General features: G+C 42.7%; 1 protein-coding gene across 5 annotated transcripts in view; it reads left to right on the forward strand.

Annotated features, from left to right (window-relative positions):
* Positions 1-26,920, forward strand: part of KIF20B (kinesin family member 20B) — a 1,912,547-nt gene that overhangs the window by 1,222,159 nt on the left and 663,468 nt on the right. For all 5 annotated transcript variants that reach the window (XM_044056921.1, XM_044056924.1, XM_044056926.1 and 2 more), the window contains exon 22: positions 18,004-18,126. In XM_044056921.1, the coding sequence (XP_043912856.1) occupies positions 18,004-18,126 (123 nt within the window). The remainder of the gene's footprint in view (positions 1-18,003; positions 18,127-26,920) is intronic.

Below are 26,920 nucleotides of genomic sequence, written 5' to 3' on the forward strand. Positions count from 1 at the left end.
TTAAGCTGACAGTTTCATATGCTAAAGTATTAGCAACATGTTATTGGACTGCTTAAACAGAAAATGATGTTGATTCCTGACTGTGTGGAAAATGAAGAATTATAGGATTTAATGTATTCTGCTGAACAAGTTGGAAAACATACCTTGCAATGTGGTTTTGATTCATTAGAGGCCTCTTGCAGGGGACGAAAGCCGCTATGCTACAGCGGTAGCATTGTTGTCTCACAGCAAGAGGTTCTCCTGTTCGATTCTCGCCTGGAGTGCCTTCTGTGTGGAGTCTGCATGTCTGCCCCGCGGTTGAGTGGCCTCCGAAAGACATGCGTGAATGGGTGTGCCTTCGCTGAAGTTTGGGTGTCGGGCTGGCAACTCGGCACCATAAAAATCGACTGGCAATCATTAGCGGTCTGGAGTTCCGCTGTGGCGACCCCTAACTGGGAAAAGCCAAAAAGACAAACAAGAGGCCTCTTGCAGGGCAGCTGTTACTGGGTCTGTGCTCAGAAGGCATGCTTGGCTTAAGGAGCAATCTTTGCCTGATCATGTTAAAGCTAAATTGTTGGATGCTCCTTTAAATCAGGACCACCTGTTTGACAACAAGGCTGAGGAAGTTCTTAAAAAGATGGAAGATAAAAGCTAAATCTATGCAAACTGTTAAAGATTTCTTACAAGTTCAGCCTCCTAGATTTAGTAGGCACTGGTCCTCTAAGAATTGATCCTTTCCAGCCCCTTCCAGGTTTTCTCAAGCCAAACCCAGACACAGGAAAAAACCCAGGTTTCAGTCCCAGGGGACACACAGAACTAAGCAGTGGGGGGGCTCCACTTCCAAATCTGGCAATAATAAGACTCCCCCCTATGGTAAACTGTCCAATGACTTCCTTTTAAAATTTCTAAGCACTTATTAACTGACTGCCCCTTTGGGGGGAAAGATTGCTCTTCATGCAAAGAATTGGGAACTCATTACCCAGGACAAATGGGTTTTAAATATAGTGTCCCAGGGATACAGATTTCAATTCCACACGTTGCCAACACCAAGTGGGTGGCCGGACCTACCCCCAAATCAGTGGGCAGAGGCCCAAAAACAAGTACTTTCTCTCTTAAGCATGGGGGCTATTTAGCTGGTACCAGAAGAGGAAAAGGGACAAGGTTTCTACTCGAGACTTTTCCTAGTACCCAGAAAAGACAATCCATGACATCCTATCCTGGACCTGTTTACTCTAAACAGCTTTTTGGAGATTCCAAAATTCAAGATGCTGACTCTTCAATTACTTCCTATGCTAGGCAAAGATCCCTGGTTGGCAACACTAGATTTAAAAGAAGCATACCTGCACATCCCAATCAGGGAATCTTGCAGAAGATACCTATGCTTCAAAGCAGGCTACACTCACTATCAGTTCTCTGCACTGCCCTTTGGCTTATCTACTACGCCCAGGGTATTCACAAAGTGCCTAGCTCCAGTTATTGCATTTTGCAGGAAAAGAAATATTCAAATATACCCATACCTGGACAATTGTCTAATTCAGGCAGAAAGCCAGGACATACTTTTGAATCATCTGGCCTTTGTAAAAAGGGTTCTAACTTGTCTAGGGTACACCATAAATGAAACGAAATCACACCTGATACCCTGTCAACAAATTATATTCCTTTGAGAAAGCTTGAATACAACTTCCCAGATGGCTTACCTCACGCCAGAGAAACAAATTCATTTGACAACCTACTTCAAACAAGTGGCCACAAAAACCCTGCTATCTGCAAGACAAATACTGCAAGCCTTGGGGTTCATGGCCTCCTGCATTCTTCAAATTCCATATGCAAGACTGCATATGAGGAAACTACAGTGGTATCTAAAAAGATATGGTGTCAACATTCTCAAGACCTAGAAACAATGATTCCTATCATACCTTACCTACACCTAGAGTTCCTTTGGTGGGCAGAGGCCTGCCACCAAAACAAGACTACCTTTCACACCACCCCCCTGCCAACCAAACCCTAACAACAGACGCTTCAGACTATGCATGGGGGGCTCACCTGGCAGGGAAGTGCATTCAGGGCAAATGGAACTCAAGTCAAATGCACCTGCATATCAATCAAAAAGAAATGTTAGCTGTACAGAATGCCCTGACAGCCTTCAAGGACCACATTCTTCCAGGACAACTAATGGTAAAGACAGACAACACCACTGTTATGTGGTACATAAACAAGCAGGGGGGGGTACACATTTTTACCCCCTCTGCTGACTAGCCATGGGATTGTGGAACACAGCCTTGAGCTACCAAGTGCACCTACAAGCTCAGTTCTTGCCAGGAAAATTAAATACATTGGCAGACGGACTAAGCAGAAACCTCATGGACCCACACAAGTGGAAACTGGAACCAAGGATTTTCAACATGTTGACAAGTAATTGGGGAGCCCAGATATAGACCTTTTTGCCTCTCCCCAGAACTACCAATTGGACACATTTTGCACAAGGACTCCCCACAAACAAGTCTGGAAAGTGGATTCTCTGTCCTTCAGCTGGAAAAACCTAGCAGTCTATGCCTTCCCCCCTCTGCCTCTGCTCTCCAAAGTACTACTAAAAATCAAACAGGACAATCCAGGGATGATTTTGATTGCTCCAAACTGGCTGCGCCAACACTGGTACCCCCTCCTGCGCAGTGTGTCAGGGTTATCTCCATGGCTCCTGCCTCAGACTCTGTCCCTGCTATCTCAGCAGGAGAACCAGATTCTGCACCTTCAGCTTCTAACACTGAACCTTGCAGCCTGGCTAATTACTTAATCTCTCCTTTACCATCCCTCAGCAAACCTGTGATGGATATTTTAGAGGCAAGGAGGCCTAGTACTAGAAAATGTTATGCTGAAAAATGGAAAAGATTCTGTGCTTGGAACCAATCTCAATGGATGAGCACAGCAGCGCCCAATTTACCTCAGATTTTACAATACTTAACTGAGATGCTTCACAAGGGCCTGTCTTTTTCCTCCATTAAAATGCACGCCTCAGCCATTTCAGCTCATTATAACACAGAACCCTCCCCTCTTCTCTCATCCACTGCTCAAGCAGTTCCTCTGAGGGGCCAAAAATTTGAGACCACCCAGAAGAGCTCCAACTCCAGCCCGTGACCTTAACTTTGTCTTGGAGAAACATACTCCACCTCCTTTCGAGCCAGCTGCTACTGCAGACGTAAAATTTCTTTCTTGGAAAACAGCTTTCCTTTTAGCAATCACTTCAGCTAGAAGGGTATCTGAATTATAGGCCCTTATGGCAGTGGAGCCTTTCATCATCTTTCATGCGGACAGGGTGTCCCTCAGAACCAATCCATCCTTCATGCCCAATGTGGTATCCAGTGTGGTTCTTAATCAGTCCATTCATTTGCAAACCTTATTTCCCAATCCACAGAATAAAGGGGAACGGATACTGCATTCCTTAGATGTGCACAGACAACTTAGATTCTACTTGGACAGGACTAAACCTCAAAGGAAATCTGAACAACTGCTGGTGGCATTTGCTGCAGGGGCAGAGGGGAAGGCTATTTCAAAGCAAAGCATTTCTAAATGGATAAGGCATTGCATTCATTTCTTCTATAAGCACCATGGAAAACCTATCCCCCACGGGATTAGACCTCACTCCACCAGGGCTGCGTCTACCTCTACGTCTACAGCCTTTCTCAGAGGCGTCCCTACCAGGGACATCCTAGAAGCTGCTACCTGGAGTTCTGTACATACTTTCACTAAGCATTATCTTTTGCCAATTTTCTCTAAATCCAGAGCTGGCTTTGCCACTGCAGTCTTGCAGGGCCTTATAGCTGGCCGCAATGCTATCTAAATTCCTCCTCCCCAACCATAGCTTTGGGAATCTACCCAAATGGTAATGACTGCAACAGTGAAACATGAAGAACATAGTACAGTTGTGTACACTTACCATAAATGTAGATGTTCGAGTGTATTCACTGTTGTAGTCCTGGTTACCCTCCCTCCAGCCCCCTAACTTCTTTTGGCTATACCTCTACTTTCCTTTGCTATGCTTCAAAGCCTTTTTGATGTATTTTTTTTTTGTTGGAGGTATATCTTTGTACTTTTATATTTAATTGCTTTCCATTAGGGGGCACCCGACATCTGGGGCAAGAAAAACTGATGTAATGGTGTCGGCTGCATGTTTTATACCCCTGACAACCTGACGTCATGGAAGAAGGGACAGCAACTGACGCAGGATCCAAGACTTTGTTAATCAGGCCGACTGAGGGCTACCTGCAAGCAGATAACCCAAATGTAATGACTGCAACAGTGAATACACTCGAACATTTACATTTATGGTAAGTATACACACCTGTACTTTAAGGCTCCTATACATAGCACAAGCATAAAACTATAATTCAAAGTGGAAATGGATGATGATGAAACAGGGGAGAAGCTAAAGAAACAAGGAGAGACTGGGTTTTGGATGCAGATCCTTAAGGAAAACAACAAAAATATGGAAGCTGTTATATTTGTAAAGTAGCGGAAGATATTCTAAAAATTAAGCCAATACTGGAATGGAGAAAGGAGATTCTGCCAACAGAGATAACTGCAATAAGGGATGCAGACAATAGGCAAGAAGGTCTGGAATTTATTGGAGAAAAGTGGTAAAAGAACCAAGGTATTGGGAGCAAATAATTAGAAAGGGAAAGGTAACAGAGTGGGAAGAGGCCAAGAATTTATTTGGAATTTAGGATAGAAATTGCCTTCCCTTTCAAGGATTGAAATCAGAGTATAGGCAAAGAGAAAAAAAATAGGGGAATCCTAAGCAAAAAACTAGCACTGGTAGAGTTTTTAATAGAATCTAGAACAGAAGCTGCTGTTAAAAAAGGAATAATTAGTAGAGCATACAAAATATTACATAATTATAAGAATCAATCAGAGGAGGTTAGAATTATGAGACTGGATAAGGAATTCGCAAAGAAACAATAGGGGAATATATGTATGTTTCCCAAATATACAAACAAGTCTAAAAGCTTTAAGATCTTTGCTTGGAAGTATTTACAATAGGTATTTTTATACCCCAAGTAGACTCCAAAAAAATTTTCCTCAGGTAGACAGCAAATGTTAGAGGTGTGATGGGAAAGAAAGTTAATAGGGAAAATATTTTTTGGGAGTGTAACGAGTTGGTCTACTTTAAAGATTCCCTGCAGACTGCTCTGTCAGAGATACTGGGTGAGCAAATTGGTATAACTAAGGAAATTATTTTTTGACCTATGCTTCATAATCAGAATTGCCTACACAGTAAGGCCTTGCTGCTTCTAATTATAGTGGATGCCAAAAAAGTCGTTACTAGAAAATGGATGTCAAAGTCTAAACCAACTGTACTAGAAGTTGTGAATATAGCAACAGAGATAAAACAACTGGAATTGGGATATTTAGAAAAGGGTAGGAGCAAATTATATTAAAAAATGGGACTTGTGGGAACAATACATGCAAATGAAAAGGTTTAAAAGAAGGCAGGATTTGAATGAGCTATGTAATGCCTGACTGATAATGACTGGATAGATTATAACTGATGTATAATGTTTGCACCTAAAATTATGTCATTATGGTTTGTTTTCATTTATGTAAATGTATGATTGCCTTTGTCAGGCATGATAATTTAATGAAGATGTTTCTTGTTTAAAAAAGACTGAATGAATATGTTAGGGCCCATTCCTCTGCAGCCAGTGCAGCTGTTGCTGTCTTTCACTGAGGATTCAACACACAACTCTTCCTGACAGCAGCTACTTGTCACCTTTTCATATCTTTTCTAAACATTACAAACTGGTTTTGCAGCTAGGACAGGACTTCCCATGGGCATTCTACAGGATCTGTTGTCTACAAGCTGCTGCAGGGGTCAGCTAGTCATTGGTTCATAAGCTCTTTGAGTCTCACCAGGATTCATAACTTTAACAGTGATCATTATGATTTGTTATTGCAAGCATTATTAGACATCATTTTAATTAATATTTTTTTTCTGTTTGAAGGAAGGTACTTCCTTCAAAATAAAAAAAAGTGGGTAGCTATGGGCTCCCCTTGTCAGTCCAGTTTTGCGAATTTGGTCATGGCATTTTGGGAAAGACAGTTCGTATTGATTAACAACTTGTTTTCAGACATGGTAAAATTTTATACATGATTTTTGGATGACATTTTTGTTTTATTCCATGGTGAGGAAACACAGGCTAAAGAATTTTTGCAGTTTTTAAATGACTCCACCCAATTTTTACACTTCACGCATTCATTTAGTAAAGATTCTATTTCCTGTTTGGACATTGAATTAATGAAGGATCGTGTTAATAATGGGTATAAAGCTAGAATTTTTGGAAAAGCAACATACTCAAATTCTTTTTTACACTATTCCAGTGCCCACCCGATTCAACAAAAGAGGTCAGTGGTGAAGGGTCAGCTTGTGCGTGCAGCTAAAATGGTTTCCACACTGACTGATTTTTTGATTGAATGTGACCTCGTGGTTAACATGTTTTTAAAACGGGGATACCTCTTAGTGTTATTGGATGAACTAAGGCAAGAAGTAGTTTCAAAACGGGCACAAGGCTTTTACAAAGCAATTTTACACGATCCAGCTTGCCCCCAACTACCATCTGGCCAGCATGAGCATACGAAGTATACAGTAGAAACACCTTTTGCTAGTGTTCCTTTGTTTATTACTCCTTATAGTATGGATGCCCTTGGAATTAAATAGATTATCATGAAGAATTGGGGTCTTCTTTCATCGGACGTGGCTTTTTATGGTATAGAGAATTTTAAACCTAAATTTGTTTCCAAAAGGGGTCAAAATTTAAATAATTTGTTGGAATTTGATGGTAGACCTAGCCCCAGAATAAAAGGGATGTTTAAATGTGAAGCATGCCCTTATTGTAGACATATTGATGTGGGCAATAATTTTGTGATAAGGGACCAAAGATATAAGACAAAAGGCAGGTTTAACTGCAGTTCTTGCTGTGTAATTTATTTAGCTAAATGTCAAGCCTGCACGAGTTTTTATATTGGCGAGATGGATAGAAACTTTAAAGAACGGTTATACGAACATATTTATAGTATAAGGAAAGGGAAGACCGAGAACGCCTTAACCAACCATGTTACCTTACACCCAGGTCACTCCTTTGTTTTTCGAGTGATTGACCAAGTAGTTAAGGATGTGAGGGGGGAGGCCCCTTTTCTTTGAAATTGGAGTTGCTACAATTAACCTGGCAACTTAGATGCCAGGCTTTTGTGTTACCTGGGCTTAATGACATCTGTTTCTTGGTTAGTGTGTTGAAACTTAAAAGTTTGTTGAGATGAAGAAGCATTTCCAAACATACTTGTGGTCATTACATTTCAGGAGCTCATAGATTTCAGTATTGTTCAGGGATTTGTGAAGACTAGTATTTTTAACTATTGTTTATCTACTTCTCTCATTGTTTTTAATGTCATTTTTTATGTATACTTAGTTTTGAAATTGTAGTTTTCATGTTTATAGTAATAGTTAATTATATCAGGAAGCAACAAAAAAGTTTTTGTTTGTGAATGTTTTTGCTTTACACCATGATCTGCTTTCTTTGATGAATCATATGACTTACTTCTCTGATGAATCACATATATTTTCAGAGTAACATGTGACTATTTCTTACAACACATGATTGTTTAGGCAAAGTATTTAATGGTCCATTGTACTTTTGAATTTTGTCTGAAGAAGTTTGGTAGCACACCTAATTGAAGCAGTTACTTTCTTTGTTATTAAAGTGCATATTGTTTTCTGTTGTTTTGCCTTTTTTGTTGATTTAAGTAGTTGGTTTTACTTTTCGTGAATACTCTAGTGACCAAACCTTCTACTGTCCTACTTTTTTCCCCTCATCAGCCACTTCCCCTCCCTTAGTATAGACCCAGGACCTGGGGAGAGACAGCTTTAGAGGATCTTTTGGTTCGGGCCATTCCTGAAGAGACTAGCTGCACCAGGGTAGTCTGTGCTCTTGCATTGCTTTCTGTCTTGTTAATCAGGACAATTACTGAAGTTTGCATTGACCAGTGATGTCCTTATACCAACAACTTTGTGTCATTTTGATGGAAGGGAGTTTAGGAAAGTTTTAAAATTGATGTAGAGGAGAGGGGATGCCAGCCTGTACTATTTGTTACCACAGACGGCAGTCTTTCTGGCTAGTTCCACCAGTGGTGGACGGTGTTCATTGTGTTGTTGTCTGTATTTGGGATCACCCTGGCTTTAGTACCCATGAAAGCTGCCTAATACTCATCTTTTTGAAGAATGAATGATCAGTATGGGGAGAGACTCCTAAGGTTTATTGTATGTTTTTTGAGTCCCGGTCAAGCAAACAATGAGCCATATTAGTGAATTTGTTTACATTATATACTGTTATCTTCATCCCCCCTTATATAGCATCCTTTGAGATCACATGGCCTCAGGGAGATGTTTGTAAATTTTATTGAAGCAGTCTGTTGACTGATTAGGGCTCAGTGGACAATACACACCCCCTCTCAAGCTAGATATCATCATCTCTCTGCAGCAGCCTTAAGAAGGAACTCTACATTTCACTGCCCAGGTCTGATTTCTACAGGGATCACTGACTGTGAGTGAGCTGGAAAACAAGCATCCTCTGCCTTATCCATGAGGGAGCTAAACAGTTTGAACACAGATGCTGTACTTTCATCAAGACCTATTAGACAAAATGCAGCAGTCTGCTAAGGAAGTGCTTGATGGGGAGGTCAGAGACATTTTTAAAGCTCAAGCTGCTATTGACCATCCCCCACCCGTACATCGACTGTTACCTTCACATACATTTTGGTCATTGTAACATTCAATGCATAGGTAAGAAAAGTGATGGCCGCAAGCTGCCACATAGTCTTCTTCCTTCCCCCACTCATTGTTGTTGTTGCTACCTATTCCCCCCTCACATGTAAGCCTTAAGGAAAGAGGTACACAAAACCCCAAGGGAAAAAAACATTCAGGATTTCCTGATAGCCCAACAAAGACACTCATGCTGTTTTGGATTGTTTTTAGTTCCAAAAATGTGGTGTTTAAGACCAGTTTGGGATTTAAGATGTCTGTGTGCTTCTGTCACAGTGATCACATGATCATTGTTTAGTCTTTTCTGCCTCTGTTCCCCACAGACAACTAGGTGTGCACTTTAGGTTCCCAGCATCCTTACTTGTACATAAAAATCCTGAAGTAATTGAGAAGACTTGCTGTGACGTACAAACCAGCCACTGAGGTTTCAAGATACTTATCCTGTGGCTTTATTCTACTACCGGAGTATTCAAAAAGTCTATATTACAGACAGGTAAATTCATTTTGACTATGAGGGAGAAAGTTGTTTCATTTAGGCTAATTCCTAGTGTCTGAGAGCTCAGATAGTTGTCTTGTATGGATACTCTCTGCTTCAGACCTTTTACTTTTTAGAGATCATCACTTTGAACTGTGCAATGTCTTATCTAGTACTAGCTCAGTTGTTGACGTTCAGTGTTGTTCTCTTGATAGTAGCACATGGGACACTTTTACCTCTGGAAAGGCTCTTATCACTTCTACAGCTCCTTGTATTCACTTGGCCATGGTAGCTGCTGCTGCAAAGATACTGCATGAGAGCTGGTGTAGCAGTGTCCTAAATTAGGGACCCTCGAGGTTTTTGATCTCAAAATTCAAATCCCTTGGCTGCTGTACTCAGAATATTTGAAAGATACAGAAGACTCTTATTTTTGCGGGTGATTATTGACAGTCTCTTGGTAGACAAGTACTTAAAGAACTAGCATGTAAACTGGTGCTTACAGTGGAATAGGTCGCATTGCCATTGCCACACGGCACAAGGGCCTTGGTCCAAGAAGGAACTGAAGCTTTATATCAACATACTAGAGATAAGAAAAGTTATCCTCGCTCTCCAGGTTCTACAGTAGAGGATTTTATTAAGTGCCTTCTCCATTCAGTAAGACACACGAGTGGATTTGAGGTACATAATCAAACAATAAGAGATTAACTGCTTTCACTAGTGCAGAGACCCTATGAGGATCTGGGACTGGGCCTTCAAGATGCACAGATATTTGTCGTACATCTGTGCATCAGAAAAATATAGCTGTCTGGCAGACAACTTGAGTTGGTGCATCCAGAGTAGTCTGTCATTTTGTCTAAATTAGAACTGATATTCAGGAAGTGGGCTCACCCATTTTGTGTTTTTACTTCCTCAGTGAACAGCCCCACGAATGTCATGGTTCTCATTCGTGATTCCTTTCGCCCGAATGATGCAAGAGCAGAGACATAGAGGTGCCTATAAGGCTTATACTCTTTTGCTTTTCCTTCTCTTCTGATAGCAAAATGTCTTCTTGGCTAAAGGACCGAAGTAGAAAATGTGATGTACATTAGTTATGCAAACGTGGTTTCTTTTTCATGCTTCAGAAGTTTCTTCAGCCCTTCTCCCATTTTGACTTTGTGTCTTCAAAACATTGTTGCTGTCATTACTCCTCTAGGAAAGTCCATACAGATTTGGATTCTAACTCAACCCTCCATGAAAGTCCATCTGTGTTGCCAGTCTTTAAACTGATCGCTTAACTGCTCCTGTTCCACTGATTGCCTGGTCTAAGGACATTTTAGCTAGAGAGGTATGAATTGTTATATCTTTACAAAGGTCCTATACATGGAAGATTGGCAATGACAGATGTTTTCTGCTCTGGCATATGCTGGGGGTACCAATCCCTTTTTTTGACATTCATCATTTATCCCTAATTGTGTTTTAGAGCTCTCTGATTCTGGCCTTATTGTTCCATATCAAACTGCATTATTACTGCTGTGTCTGATTCATATGTTAGTATTCTAAGCCATTACATCTCTCATAGTATGCAAGGCCTTTCTGCATCGTACCTTTCTCTTATAACCTCCTGCAGTGTTTGTTTCCTTGCTTGGGATATATATTGTTGTCCTCAAAAACATACTCCCTCCTCCTCCTCCTTTTGAACCTATTTATTTTGGCAAATTTAAAGATTTAATCTTGGGAGAACCTTCCTAGTGGATGTTGCCTAAGCTGAATGACTCTCTTAAGTCAGTATTACTTCTCTCACAAAGAAAGAGTTTCATTATGTACAAGATTTTCTTTGTGCCAGTGATAACTACTGAGATTTTTCTAACAGAACACAAATCAAGAGAGCATCTTTACTTCAAGGTTGTACATATGCAGTTCAGGTATTGAATGAAGAGGGCCAAAACCACTAATAAAAACATCAACTTTTTTCTAAAGGGTACACATTAAAGAGTTACTAAACGATGCATATGTAAATTACTTCTTAACCGGATTGTCTTGTAGATTGGTGTGATAAATGTGGAAGCAAAGCTGGAAGAAGTCCTAGTGTACTTTCTACCAGAGTTGTCTGCATCCACTATCTTTTTTCCTCCTCTCTCAAAAGTATTCTTGCATGACATTTGGCAAACCAATGCTTAGTCATCCAAAAGTACCTTTGCCATATATGAGCTGGATGTGACTTTTAGGCCTATGGCTCACACTGAAGTCATGTGACCATAGTACAGCTAGCCAGCCAGGAGATATTTGTCTTAATTGTTCTGTAGCAAACGTGCAAAGGCTAGGTACAGGTACTCACCCTAATACTGAGTCTGTGAGAATTCCGACCTCAGGATAAATTCTATGCTCTGTCTCCCTGTCTTTCTCCTTGTTGGTCATTTGCAGTGCATTTTGGAAGTGGGAGGTGGAGTTTGGTAGTGTTTAAAAAGCGTAGTGTTTCATTCTCTGACTATTAGCTTCAAGCTTACAGGGGGAGCCAGAGCCTCTCCTGGTAAGTGTGTGCAAGATAATGAAACTAATCCTGGGCATGGGGCGCCAGCCCATCACAGGACTAATATGCAGTGTTAATGAATATTTACCCCACACTCATCATACTGTTGTGTTTGCTAAATTTTGACTTGTGTTTACAATTGAAGTTTGAAGTCAAGCCCTTAATCTCAAATTGGACTATGTCCAGACCATGGCACGTTCTACAGTTATCTTAAGTCACATTTCTAAAAATGTGGGTTAACTAATAAAACATGATTAGATTGTCTTTTTTTTTCCGTTCCTCAACCTTTGGGTTCCAAATCCAACCTCGGATCTGACTTTGGCCACTTCACAGACTTTGGGTCAGTAGCTCAAACTCCTCCCCTCACCCCCATAATCCTCTCCCAAGTCCTAGATTACCCCAGGTCTCATTAGCTGCTTTTGCGAACAAACATGGTTTCTTGTAGCTCAAGCGTTGTGGTGAGATGTATTTAATTTTTTTATTGTTTCCCTCCTTGTCAGGGTTCTTTCATTTTTCTCTGTCTATATATATCTATATATTTAGTTATATGTTGTGTTGTTGCTGCCTTCTAGGCCTGACTTTTCTTCCTTATTTTCTGTTTATTGGTACCATTGCTGGTATTTTTCTTCCCACGTTTGTGGGAATTTCTTTGGTACCATTCTCGGTATCCTGCTTTGCCCTTTTCTTTCTTCACTTTATTAGTCCTCTATTCTTTTTATGGTTCGGATGTCAGTTAAACCTGCATCCAATGCAGATGCTGACTCTGAGTGGGTATTTTGCCTCGGGGGCAGGGCTGCCCATCTTGAGGAAGAATGCAACATTTATTCAGGCTTTAACCATAGGGCTCTGTTTGAACACTGAAACAAACTTATTTTAAAAAGGATTTCTGCCATCTTCTTTTGCTGCAGTATCTGAAGCCTCCACTTACACTGCAAAAATTAGGAGATGCAGCACCCAGCAGGATAAAAGCACTCTCTTTAAACTAAACGAAGAACTCAGTGAACAAATAAAGTCTACTAAAGCCAAATATGAGATACATTTGGCCTCCCAGGCAAAGGACAACCACAAGGCATTCTTTAGCTATGTCAGCAGCCTCAAAGGCAATGTGCAATTTTGTGTAGAGCTTATTGTAAATGCAGCCACCTATACTGAACCAGAAGGTATAGCAAACCTACTGACAGACAAATTTAGCTCCAACCTTACACCTCTCTCCCCATCAACCTTCCCTCAGAAAATACCATCCAATATAAGTCCCCCTGCTATCACTACGGTGCAGGTCCTTAATGTTCTCTGTAAGGCCAAGAACCCTGCATCAATGGACCCAGACAGTATCCCAGGATGCCTTCTAAATAGCGTGGAACATGATCTATCAAGTCTTCTGGAATTGCTGTTTAACTGTATCCTCCAAGCAGGCTTCTCATGAATGGAGAACAGGAAAAGTCATCCCTCTGCACGAAGGTGGGCCATCTACAGACCCTGGAAACAACAGACTCGCAAGTCTCACTAGTCTCATATTGAAAGTCATGGAAATGATCAGTAATGGCATAGAAAACCTCCAGACACTGAACCTAACCAAATTTAGTTTCATCAAGGACAGGTCATGCCTACTCAACCTGGTGGACTTCTTTGAGAAGATCACCAAAGCAAAGGATGAGGGCAAAATGGTTCACACTGCCTACCTTGACCTGACCAAGGCATTTGACACAATCCCCCACTGGGGCATTGTTGACTGACTAAAGAGGTTAGCTACAAACCTTTATGTCTCAAGGTGGATAGCCAGCTGGCTCACAGACAGGACTCAGGAAGTTAAAAGTGGAGAGTCCACCTCTACAAAGAGACCAGTCACAAGTGGAGTCCTTCAGGGATCGGTCCTGGGAACACTCCTTTTTGACATTCACTTTTCTGAAGTCTAGGCCAATGTCAATAGCCTCTGTCTGACTAAATTTGCAGATGATTGCAAATTAGCACCTGTCATTGAATCACCCACAGACAAAAATGTTTTCCATGAAGGACTGACGCACACAATTGGTGCCAGAGCCATGGACTAAAACAAAATGCCAGGAAATGTATCATTTAGGAAGTCATCTACCCCAAGTAACTCTCATATTGACAAAACACCCCTAAGAGATGACCCAGCAGTCAGGGACCTGGGGACACACTCAGACAGTAAACTATCCATTGACGATCACGTGTCTACAGTAGTGAGGAAATCACTCTGTTGTGCAACTTCTAAGCAAAGCTATGGCATCTAGGTCTAAGGAAGTCATTGTTCCACTGTATTCAGCATTCATCAGACCTATCATTGAGTACAGTGCCCTCTTTGGTATGTACCTTACCAGGAATATCCTTCAATTGGAATGTCCACACAGGTTCCTTACTAAAACAATACAGAGCACAAATATCATGTCCTATACAGGCCACTTCAAGGCCCTATCCCTGTATTTTGTCTCCTACAGACTGCTGAGGGGAGAGCTATGCCTGGAATACAAGGCGTTGTCAGACCCCACTCTGATGGCCTCCTGCATATCTGCAAATCAAACTGCACCAGAATTGCCTGTTCTAAAGGTTTAAACCTTTCCTGTGATATAAATAGGTCATTCTGGAAAGACTGGTATGTGTCCTAGAGACCATCTTTTCTCTGGAACAGGCTCCCCATCCATGTGAAGCGGAGTTTCTCCCTCACTTAATTCAAGTGTAACTTGGATAACTGGAAATTCATTCCTGGTTTGGCACCTTTGTCTCTAATGGGCACAGGCAGCCAGTAAATAGTTCCTCTTCCAGGCCCCTGCTTGTAAATGTTTCACCCCCCAAGCCCTCTTAACAAGGGTACCAGAACTTGTCAGAAATTTGGAATGCATGGCTATGCTTAAAAAGGCCCTTCTGGTTGTTAGCCTAGTAAACACCTATGAACCTGTGGAAAAACCTCTAGGGAAGAAAGGTGATAAGCCTAAGGACAAGGCAAAAGAAATGTCTAGAGACTCAAGGAAGCACTCCCCTGACTGCTGTCCTTACTTGGTGCCACTTCGGCTCTGCACCAAAGATTTCAAGTATTTTGGATCTGTCTACATCTTCAGATCAAGTATTGGCTATACACAAGTCCCCTACCCATAAGCAACCCAATTTCTTCTTGACTTCACTCTCCTTTTCTGCAAGCAACTCATTGTAGAGTTTCCAGGCCTCCCTCTTCCTCCACCTTCAGGTCTACCTGAAGCTGATGTGCACAGGATGATGAGGAAATTTCTCAGGACCCAGATTCAATTGGGAGTTCTGCCATCTCTGTCCCCTGTTAGACCAGTGAGTTGCAGACCGGTACAAACACCTTAGTAACTTCTACTCGGATCATCTCTTTGTCTTTGGAGGTTCAAGATCCAAGAATTCTGAGATTGTCTGAGTCAGATCCAAAGAACTGAGTTTATTGACTCTGACATCGTCTCTGACCCAGCCAGTGCCAACCTTGTCAGAGCAGTAATTTCAGTGTCAGATTTAGTGAAAGGGGATCAACTCCAAGATTTTTAGAGTCATCCTTTCCCCCTGCAGGCCTCAGTGCTTTATAACTGAGCTGCAATGTCTGCTTCAAGACACTGTCATGGGGAAGTCTTGGATTTTCCCAAGCAAGATAGCTTTGACTCCTGCTGGAATGGTCCTGGACTCTCCATTGGCATCTTGGTTTGAGCCAGTGGAGAGAGCTCATCATGTGACCAGAGACAGGAGATCCTTACCTCACCTTGGGTCTTTACCCTCCACAACTGTCTGCCTTGGGTCCTGAGCATACTCATTCTGTTCCATTGGGGCAACCTTTCCAATTTAGCCTTTAAACAGTCCTTTTGCAGGAGACTCTACACACTCCAGGCTCCTCCTTGGATCATCCATACTATGAAGCTTTCAGGAAGTGTCCAAATAAGAGGACAACACTGCTTTACCCACAGGAGTCTTTAACAGAAGACACTGATTTCGATGAAGGGGAGGAGTCCCTCAAGTTACCATTTGAGGATGTCTCATTCAAAGAATTCTTGAACTTCTGAGATGGAAAGGTGGTTGGTCTTCTGAAGCCCCTTCCCTGGAGAGGAGTCTTTGTTTCTTGAGGCTTTAAAAGCCATCTCAGCTATGTTCTGGGATGCTACCCTGGTGGATGGAATGGTTGACTTCTTTTCCAGTCAGGCTTGGAAGGATCCAGATACAACAACAGAGTCTGTCACTAAGAAATTAGACTAGTACTTGGTTGAACCTAAGGACAGTGCCGATTGGTGCAGGGGTCTCCCAGTCGATGCCATGGTGATTGACACCGCCACCAAAACTTGCTGAAGAAAGTCCCTTTGTCTATCTCCCTAGCAGGGATTGTAGGACATTGGACAGATTCAGAAAGCATATTTTTTGTTTAAGCAACCTTTGCCTTATGGTTGCTGAATTATTTGGCACATTTTACTGGATTTAAAAGGGATTTGATTAAGGAAGTTAAATCTCTCACAGGGTCCATGTCAGCAGAGGATAAGAAGACTGTCTGGCCACTCTTCACTCTCTGTCAAATGCCTCTATGTGTCTGATTTCTCATGCTAAAGTTTTTTCCAGAGCAGGAAGTTCAAGCATTACCATTTGGATGCAGGCCTGGATGCACCTATGCAGCTTCATGGAGCCCTACAAAACATCCTTCATCAATTCACCTTTTGATGGTCTACCTTATTTGGACCCAAAGTTAAAGAAATGTCCTTCAGGAGTGAGCAGAATGGCACAGCCCTATCTGTCATAGGGCTATGCTTTTATACCTGTCAGAGGACCTTCTCTGGAAACTGGAAAGGAGGTAGAAAGATGTGGTTCCAGAAATCACAAGGGTTTTTTCAGGATTCCTGTGGAGATAGATTCCCCCATGGCAGAGTTGATACCTCTAATGGCAGACATCACCCATGAGGCAGAGGGGGCCTCGGAACCAAGGTTTCAGAGGTTCCTTTTCCTAGAAGCCTTTCCAGCCCCTGAACGGTTGCCCAACTGCTGCACTCTGGAGGCAGTCAGGGGGTGCTTCTCTGCAACTAGAAGCCTGAATGTCCATCACCAAAGATGTCTGGATGCAGAGAATAATTACCAGAGATTATTGCTTCTGTTTTCCTTTCCCCCAACCTTTAACTCACAAGAAATTCCATATTTTGCCCCGCCATCAGAGAAAAGAAGCAGCCTCCGAGATAGAAAAGCTGCTAAGAAAGAGTCGTCCAAGATGTCCCATCAGACCAACGAGGATTCAGAAGTTATTCAAGAATATTTTTGGTGCCAAAGTAAACAGGGGACCGGAGGCCAATTTTAGACCTAAGCCACTTAAATCATCAATTTGTCAAACACTCTAAGTTCTGAATGGCCACGGTTCAGTCCATTCTTCATCTTTTAAGGAAGGTTGATTGGATGTGCTCGATAGAGCTCCAAGAGGCATACTATCACATAAAAATAAACAGATGATCCAGAAGGCTCCCTTGCTTCCGGCTGGAAGCGAGCCATTTTCATTTCAGAGCCCTGTCTTTCAGTCTCTCCACAGAATTCTCAATGCAGCAGTTTTTTTTACCATAATCCAACCCCCAACCCCCCCCCCCCGGTGAGTCACCGTGGAATGCTGTGGTCCACAATTGACCCTTCGGTGTCCTTTATGTCCTTACTCCCACACCTCTCATAAAAAAGTTTTTACACATCAAAGGAAGAGCAAAGTGATGCTCATTATCCCATTCTGGCCCTGATAAGTGTGCTTCCCATTATTCTGTTCTTATCTGATATGTCCTCCCTGGGTTTAGATCCCCTTCCGGATCTTCATTCCCACCCCTCTGGGCTTCCTCACCCAGACATGCAAACCCCCAGGTTGACCATATGGATTCTCTATCTCCAATGATGACTAGACAGTCCAGGCTTACTTCCCAGGTTTTGCACGTTTACTACTTCTTAAAAAGTCTCTACTTGAAAGATCTACAAGAGCAAATCTAGAAAAATCTAGACCCCATTTTAGCTCTCATTCCAGTGGTTTTAAAATTCCTTGCTTCCATTTTCATAGTTGAGCAAGTGACTCTACAATCAAAATACATCTGGCTGCAGTCTTTAATTTCCATGTAGGTAGTCATATTCACATGTGGTGTATATTTTACCAACATATCACACGTTGCTTGTACCATGATAGCATAATTAACTGCTACACATAGTTTTGTTTTAGCATATAGTCACTTCTCATTAGTGCTTTTTGACATAAATGATTTTAACTTTTATTTTCTTTAGGTTACTCAAATGCGAGATGAAGATAAATTGCTGAGGAACAAAGTTAATGACTATGAAAGAGCAAAGAATCAGCTTGTAGAAGAACTGGCTATTAAGGACCGTACAATTCAACAGCTTACTAAGGTATTCCTCTTATTTTAAATTATGCATCTTTTAGAGCAGGGAGTATTTAAAAGCAGCTTGATGAACTGTCATGTTAGCAATTAAACAGTCAATGTTAATTTAGCTTCTGTTAGATTTTGAATTTGTTGAAGCAATAATTAAAATTCTAGTTTACTCATTTAGTTATAGTTTTTGGTACGTTACAATACAATGGTTAATCGCAAGGATTCTCTCTCTCTCATCCCACTTGCTTCAAGTTTAGTTTTCTCTTCTCTTATTTTTATTTGTTTATTATTTGTTATATTTGTTGGCTAAGTTAACCTAAACAGCACAAGCCTTTAAATGCCCTCCCTGGGTTCTGGATCCCCTTCTTGGGTCTTCATTCTCTCTGGGACATTTCCCAAAACACTGTCTTAAGTGACTTTCTCAGAGTCATGCAGTAGGCAAATGGAGACTGAATGAATCAAACCCAAGATTACAGGGGTAGGCTCATTAGCATCTTATGGCTTTAATCATCTTTAACCATTCTGTTGTGCAGATTTGTATTTTATGTACTTGTCTACTCAAATATCTTTTACCCACGTCATCACAAATACTGGAAATTGAAAAAGGGTAATTGTGAGGTGGAGTTCAGGGAAGAGTTAAGACAGGCACTGGGTGGGAGTGAAGAGTTACCAAATAGCTGGGTAACTACAGCAGAGCTAGTAAGAGATGGCTAGAAAGGTGCTTGGTATGACATCTGGACAGAGGAAGGACGACAAGGAGACATGGTGGTGGAATGAGGAAGTACAGGAGAGTATACAGAGAAAGAGGTTGGCAAAGAAGACGTGGGATTATCAGAGAGATGAAGAAAGTAGACAGGAGTATAAGGAGATGAGGTGCATGGTAGAGAGGTGGCGAAGGCTGAGGATAAGGCGTATGAAGAGTTGTATGAAAGGTTGGACACTAAGGAGGGAGAAATGGACCTGTACTGATTGGCTAGACAGAGGGACCGAGCTAGGAAAGATGTGCAGCAGATAAAGGATAATGAGGGAAACATACTCACAAGTGAGGAGAGTGTGTTGAGGAGATGGAAAGAGTACTTCGAGGGGTTGATGAATGACGAGAATGAGAGGGAGAGAAGGTTGGATGATGTGCGGATAGTGAATCATGAAGTGCAGTGGATTACCAAGGAAGAAGTAAGGATAGCTATGAAGAGGATGAAGAATGGAAAGGCTGTTGGTCCAGATGACATACCTCTGGAAGCATGGAGGTGTTTAGTTGAAATGGCAGTGGAGTTTATAACCAGATTGTTTAATGAAATCTTGGAAAGTGAGAGGATGCCTGAGGAATAGAGAAAGTGTTTTGGTACCGATTTTTAAGAATAAGGGGGATGTGCAGAGCTGTAGTAGCTACAGAGGGATTAAATTGATCAGTCACAGCATGAAGTTATGGGAAAGAGTAGTGGAAGCTAGGTTAAGAAGGGACGTGATGATTAGTGATCAGCAGTATAGTTTCATGCTGGGAAAGAGCACTACAGATGCAATGTTTGCTCTGAGAGTGTTGATGGAGAAGTACAGAGAAGGTCAGAAGGAGTTGCATTGTGTTTTTGTAGACTTAGAGAAAGCATATGACAAGGTGCCTAGAGAGGAGTTGTGGTGTTGTACGAGGATGCTGGGAATGTCAGAGAAGTATGTAAGAGTGGTACAGGATATGTACGAGGGTAGTGTGACAGCGGTGAGGTCTGCGGTGGGAGTGACAGTTGCATTTAAGGTGGAGGTGGGGATTACATCAAGGATCAGCTCTGAGCCCTTTCTTATTTGCAATGGTGATGGACAGGTTAATAGACGAGATCAGACAGGAACCCCCGTGGACTATGATGTTTGCAGATGACATTGTGATCTGTAGTGAGAGTAGTGAACAGGTGGAGGACACCCTGGAGAGATGGAGATATTTTATTTATTTTTTATTTTATTTTACATTTGTTGACCGGGCTAGTCCAGCTGGATATATGTCCATTTTCAGTGGAGGCCCGGGGAGAAAAGCTCCACAAATTACAACAACATAAAAGGTCAAGACAAAGACATTAACAGTAGAATTTGGTACATAAGAAGTTTTAAAAAATATAGTACAAGCCTACAAGCCTAAGATTATATATTTTAGATTTCAGTAGGGAAAGAAAAAATTTATCTAAGAATAGATGAACAAGACTAATACATTTGCATTAGAAATAGATATGCTGTAGAGAGAAGAGGAATGAAGGTCAGCAGGACTAAGACAGAATATTTGTGTGTGAATGAAAGAGGAGACAGAGGAATGGTGAGGATGCAAGGAGTAGAGGTGGCGAAGATGGATGAGTTTAAATACTTGAGATCAGTAGTTCAGAGTAATGGTGAGTGTGGAAGAGAGGTGAAGAAGAGAGTACAGGCAGGGTGGAGAGGAGTGTCAGGAGTGATTTGTCACAGACGAGTACCAGTAAGTGAGAAAGGGAAGGTCTACAAGAGGGTAGTGAGACCAGCTATGTTATATGGGTTGGAGACAGTGGCATTGACAAAAAGGCAGGAGTTAAAGCTGGATGTGGCAGAGTTAAAGATGTTAAGATTTGCACTGGGTGTGATGAGGGTGGACAGGATTAGGAATAAGTATATTAGATGGTCGGCCCAGGTTGGAAGGTTTGGAGACAAAGCCAGAGAGGCAAGATTATGTTGGTTTGGACATGTGCTGAGGAGGGGTGCTGAGTATATTGGGAAAAAGATGCTAAGGATGAAGCTACCAGGTAACAGGAAAAGAGGAAGGCCTAAGATAAGGTTTATGGATGTGGTGAGAGAGGACATGCAGGTGGTTGGTGTGACAGAGCAAGATGCAGCGGACAGGAAGAAATGGAAACAGATGTTTCGCTGTGGCGACCTCTAACGGGAACAGCCGAAAGAAGATGATGATGATCATGTTAGTCCTTTTTCACATAAAAGACTCACTGTTTATTGTGGCAGGAACCTCCCCTCTTCATTATGTACAAAGCATAAGATATTTCTAAAAGTAGTGCCTCTAATCCAGAGTTAAATGTGTAGGGAGTAAAGTCATCTTACTAAAGGGTATCTGTTGCAGCACCTCCCTATTGCAAGTCCTGTTCCCGATGTAGTCATTAGTACAGGTCATTAAACCTCCTGCAGTCCTAATTGGTACTACCAGTGACATTATCATACCTTTAACACCGGCATTTAAAGCAGATGATGTCTTTGTACCTCCTGGCTCCTTTCATTTTAGGAGCACAGCTTTCTTTTCTTCTGTGCAGTGTGAGCAGTCTGTCTTTACAGTTCTTTACTTCTATTTTGGTCACTTGTTTCAATTAAATGTGTTGTTTAATATCAGTTCTTCCCATTCTTCAGGCCACCATCACACATGAAAAGTAAATGTTGCTTTATCCAACAAATACCATATTAGGTTAAGTGCTGTATCACTGTATGTCAGCAGAATAATTCAGCATTGTTCATCTTGTCTGGGTTCCCATCCAAATGAATTGCAAAGAAATAGCCTAAAAAATAAAAATCTGCTTCTCCCACTTCTGCTGGTCTGGCACAAAGTCAAAGATATAGATTGGTAAAGTATGGTAGGTCTGCATTTACTCAAATTGTTACCAGTAGCACTGCTTTTAAGGGAGCACTAGCACACCTTAACCCCCACCCTCTGTTTTAAATTAAAATAAAAAAATAAAATTGATGTGTAAAGGCAAAAAAGTTGAAAGAGCACAAGCTCCCCTTGCCAGTGACACAGCAGACAATACTTTTTCTGCATTAATTCCATGTTACGCAGTCTTCATGGTGATTGTACATGCATAGGGAATAAATAATGTTTGGCAAGTCTTCCTCTAATAGGGTGATGACTTATCTTTGGGTGTCTAATGAAGATAATAGTCCCTGCGGCACATTAATGAACTTATTCAGTCTTGCTATCTCTAACATGACTGACCTGTTATAGACAAGACCGAATCCTGTTATTGTCTCATCATCTGTGGCCATAGATGCTAGCTTGGGCAAAACTTTCTCTGATCATCAAAAGAATATGGGTCTACATGATAACACCGACACACCAAAACACCAACAACGAAATAACCGACACGACAAAACCAAAAAAAAAAGAAAGTTCAAAAACACTAAATTTCACATGCCCGACAAACCACAATCCTGACAATCAACAAAACAAATACCTTTCCCTAAAAACACACACACAACACAAGCACACCAAAAACCTTACAAACCTACACTAAACCTTACATACACAACTATCTATGCACTAAACTTAACCCAAACCCTAACCCTAAGCTCCATCACTATTGCACACTTACCCGCAGCCTAACCCTAATTCACTTAATCCGCCCCTAACCCTTAACTCTGTCACTATCGCACACTTACCCGCACCCTAACCCTAACTCACTTAATCCGCCCCTATACCTTAACTCTGTCACTATCGCACACTTACCTTACCCGCAGCCTAACCCTAACTCACTTAATCCGCCCCTAAACCTTAACTTTGTCACTATCACACACTTACCTTACCTGCACCCTAATCCTAACTCACTTAATCCGCCCCTAAACCTAAAGTCCATCACTATCACACACTTACCCACACCCTGACGTCCGTCCCTATCGCACACTTACCTTAACATGTCGGTGTTCTCAGCATTGGGATTCTCACCTGTTGGTCTACTCCGTTGTCGATCTTCCAGTGTCTGTGTTCTTGTCGTCGGCGTTTTCAGGTAGACCCATATTTATATATATATATATATATATATATATATATATATATATATATATATATATATATATATATATATATATAGGAGACTTAACTGTACTTTTAAATGGCAGAACACTTTTGTCCTGTCAGTTTAAAACAATTTTCTGTAGCAAAACTGTGTTTGTTTCCCTTTTGGGGCTGGCAAAGTGCATTAAAGTGCTTTGTACTGTATTTTTATTGGAAAAGAGTGACTTTTTTTACAACTTTAACATTTTACCAGCTTGTGCTGCTTATTTTCCCAGGAAAGATACCATTTTCAGCTTGAGCCTGGAACAAACTACGGTCCTACAGTCAGTCCTCCTTCCAACAACAGAGAGAAGAAGTTAAGCAAGCAGCTTTTGCCACCACAGCAGGCTACCAATTTCCCAAAGCCACAGGTAGGTGACGTTGCTGTGGTCATAGCTGGTTCCTCAGACCACTCATCTTTACCACAAATTCCTCTGGTGTAGCACCTACAGCTGCTATGAACTGGGTGTTAGCCATGTCCGCTGCAGCTGTTGGGGTCCCCTCAGTGGACAGGGGTGAGCCACTCTTCTCAGTCCTGGGAAATGGAACAGGGAAGTCTTCCCTGTTCAATCAGGATGTTGTGTCCATCCCTGGGGAAGTTGCAGCTAATATTATAAAACTCTGTTGGCCCCATTTTTCATGTCAAAAAGAAACCGGAAGATGAAAGGTTTTCTTCACAGATTTCTTATTCAGGTTGAGGAGTGCACAGTATCTGATTCTCTCTGTGGGGTGTTCTCTTTCTATGAGACCATTTCCAGAATGTATCAGTGTTTTCAGCGGGAGAACACTGAGGTTTCTCAATCCTTAAGAAAATACTATGAACTGTTACCCTTCACCACTCCTCCTCCTGTGTTGTCAGCACTGGCAGATGTTTGGTACAGCCTGCAGTTTTCCTGATTGTCAGCCTGCTGCCCCTAAAAAGTCAGAAAGATTGTATAACTTTTCTCAGTTAGGGTTACCACCTGTCCCTTTTTGTGAGGGACAGTCCCTCTTTGTATAGTTGTGTCCTGCAAGAAAAACTAAAAAAAAAAGCAATTGTCCTGAGATTTCAGGACAAAAATATTTAATAACTTTTCTTTATTCGTTCCATAAAATAGTTATTTGGTATCTGAAGCACCTAAATGTTATATGAAATAGCATAGACAACTCAAATACTATAAGAGCAGGCATTTATTTTGTCAAAAAAGTAAAGATGTAATGTGATCCTATCTCGTCTACATTCATTACTGACGGGCTCGGAGCTGAGAATCGGCTCCCGACATATAACCTCGCGAAGTCTCTCAGCTGGGCCAACCCTGTATCCCAGGATGCACCACACCCAAACCCCCAGATCTCGTTTGTCGCTCCTAGAGTAAAGACGTGGTCTCGACGTGGCTGTCACTAAGTACCCTCTCTCTTTTTTTGAACTTATAGCTGCTGTTCGAGTTATTATACCAAAAAGCTATTTTAATAGCTACTTTGTCTGTTGTTTCCATTTTTTTTTGTGACTGATTGCGTTTTTTGTTGGTGGTTTTGTGGTAATCCTCCAGTTTGGCGGGCTAGGCCCGTTTAAGTTAGAGGGCCTTTGCCCTATCTTGTGTCGTTAGTGTCGGGCGTTTAAGTTTGAGCCCTTTCCTCCCTCCCTACCTTGTGTTGCTGAGTGTGCGACGTGTTGATTCATAGTTTAAATCAATTTTTGTTGCTCTACTTGTGGGGTTGTGTTTCCTTATGTTGGGCAAGGAACTAAAAGAACATAAGCCATCTGGCTTTAAAAAATGCGCCAAATGTGGGTATAAAATGTCGTTGACTGATGGCCACGCCATCTGTGTATATTGTCTTGGCGCCATACACTTGCAGGAATCCTGCAGTGTTTGTCATGCCTTCTCTTCCAGGGTTTTACAGGAGAGAAAAAATAAACTTATCCTTAAGGGTTTGATTAAACCCTCCTTTGAGGAAATTTTGGCGTCTTCTCCTCCCTTTGAGAAATCCAGGTCCAAGACTAAAATGAAGTCTCCGGCTAGTTCATCGGAGCCTCCGGAGAAAAGGTAAAAAAATATATCTCCTTCCTCGGCTCCACTGGTCTCGGAGCCGCAGGAGGTGCTGTCTAAGGCTATGTCTCCTTCCTCGGCTCCACTGGTCTCGGAGCCGCAGGAAGTCTTGTCGGTTTCGAGGTCGGCTTCTTCGACTCCACAGTCGTCGGCGCCGAAGGAGGTTGCGGTGGTTCCCGAGCCTGCTTCCGCTCCGATCCTTTTGGAGACGATTCTGAGCCGTTCCCCCAGTTTTGTCTCTGTTCCGACAGAGAAGGTTTCTCGACCCCCTTCTGTCTCCTCCAAGTCCTCCAGGCTGTCGGATTTGGATGTGGATAGGGTGGTCCAGAGGCTCCTCCAGTCGCCAGTGTTAACTAAGTTATTTTCGGCTCCAGCCCAGTCGGCTCCGGAGCCAGCCACTATATCGGTTCCGTTGTCGGCTCCGGAGCCAGCCACTATATCGGTTCCGTTTCTTCCTCCTCCGACAACCTCGGTGTCGTCAGAGCCAGAGTCTGCCGAATCGAGTGAAGTCCCTGGGTCGGCTCCGAAACCTCCTGCTAGTCTTTCGGATCTGACCTCGGCTCCAACCTTTTCCATCCCTTCTACAGGTTTCGGTACTCGGGTGTCCTCAGTCGAACCCGACGGGGATACATCGGGGCTTCAGGCTTCGGCTCCGAGTCTCCCCCTTGGTGCCGCTTCGTAGGTACCCGACTCCGGTCATGGCCTCGAGGCGGGTTTTCGTCCGATTCTGGTGGACCTGCCTTGAGGCTATGAGGAGCTGGCCAAGTCCATAGTGACTTCACCTGAATCGGCAACTCCTTTCCCAGATGCTGCAACTAGAGCTTCTGGTGCCCCCCTATCTCTGGACAGCGGGGCTCCTAGGCCTGAGGATACCTCCATGTGTGGTCCCCTGCTTTCTGAGGGCACTTCAGAGTCTGTGCCTGAGGAGCCTCCCAGGAAGAAGTTGTGTAAGAGGAAGCACGTAGACTCCCCAGATGAGTCTGTCACCTCAGACACCGACCTCGATGATGCAGAAGGGTCCCCAAAGTCGTCCTCTGATGATGTCTCGTTCTCCGATATCCTGGAGATCTTGAGACAGCGGGGCGACTGGCTGTCCAAAAACCCCTCTGAGGGGGAATCGGTCTTCCTTAAGGCCTTCGGAGCCCAGCCTTCCTCCTCCTGGGTGTCTCCACCCTTCGATGAATTATTGGACCTTATTTGTCGAAGGGTGTGGGAACACCCTGACTCTGTGGAGCCAGTTCCTAGCCGCCCCAATAAGTTCTTATCTGCGCCTCCTGGAAAAGAATTTTTGACCAAGGGAGTACCTGTGGATGCTATGGTGGTGGCGTCTGCCACTCAGCAGGACTTGGCAGAGGCATCTACTTCCATCCATCCTCCTAATAAGGAGTCTAGGAGTATGGATAGGTATGGGAAGCGTACCCCGTCTTCAGCGACCTTTACCTTGCGGTCGCTGAATTACTTGTGTCATTTTACGCGGCTCCAAAGGGATCTCATAAAGGAGTTGGGAGATACCCTGTCGGGTAACTTGCCTGAGGCGTCGGCCCAGTCTGTTAACGCCCAGCTGTCTACCCTTTCTTCCATCGTCAGCTCGTCCATGAGGCTCATATCTTATGCGGCCGAGGAGGCGGGTAGAGCAGCGGTTACGGTAGCCCTTAGGAGGCAAGCTTGGATGCGCTTGTGTCATTTTGCGGAGGCTTTCACGTCTTCTTTCACGGACGCCCCATTCGACGGGTCCTCCCTTTTTGGACCCAAAGTGAAAGACACCCTCACTAGATGTGAGCAGGAGGGTAAGACTTTGTCCGCCGTTGGGGCCCGTTTTTCGCTTCCCACTAGACCTTATCCCAAGGCTCAGAGGGGAGGGAAAATGTGGTTCAGAAAGTCTCAAAAGTCTTCCCCTGCCCATCAAAGTGACCCCCCCTCCAGGGGCAAAGGAGGGGGGAATTTTAATGGAAGGTGTCGCCCTAGAGGCGGTGGAGGCCCCCACAATACAGGAGACCGCGAGTCCTTTC

The sequence above is a fragment of the Protopterus annectens genome, chromosome 14.part0 (genome assembly GCF_019279795.1).
Source record: "Protopterus annectens isolate FY-2018-M chromosome 14.part0, PAN1.0, whole genome shotgun sequence".
Taxonomy (NCBI): domain Eukaryota; kingdom Metazoa; phylum Chordata; order Ceratodontiformes; family Protopteridae; genus Protopterus; species Protopterus annectens.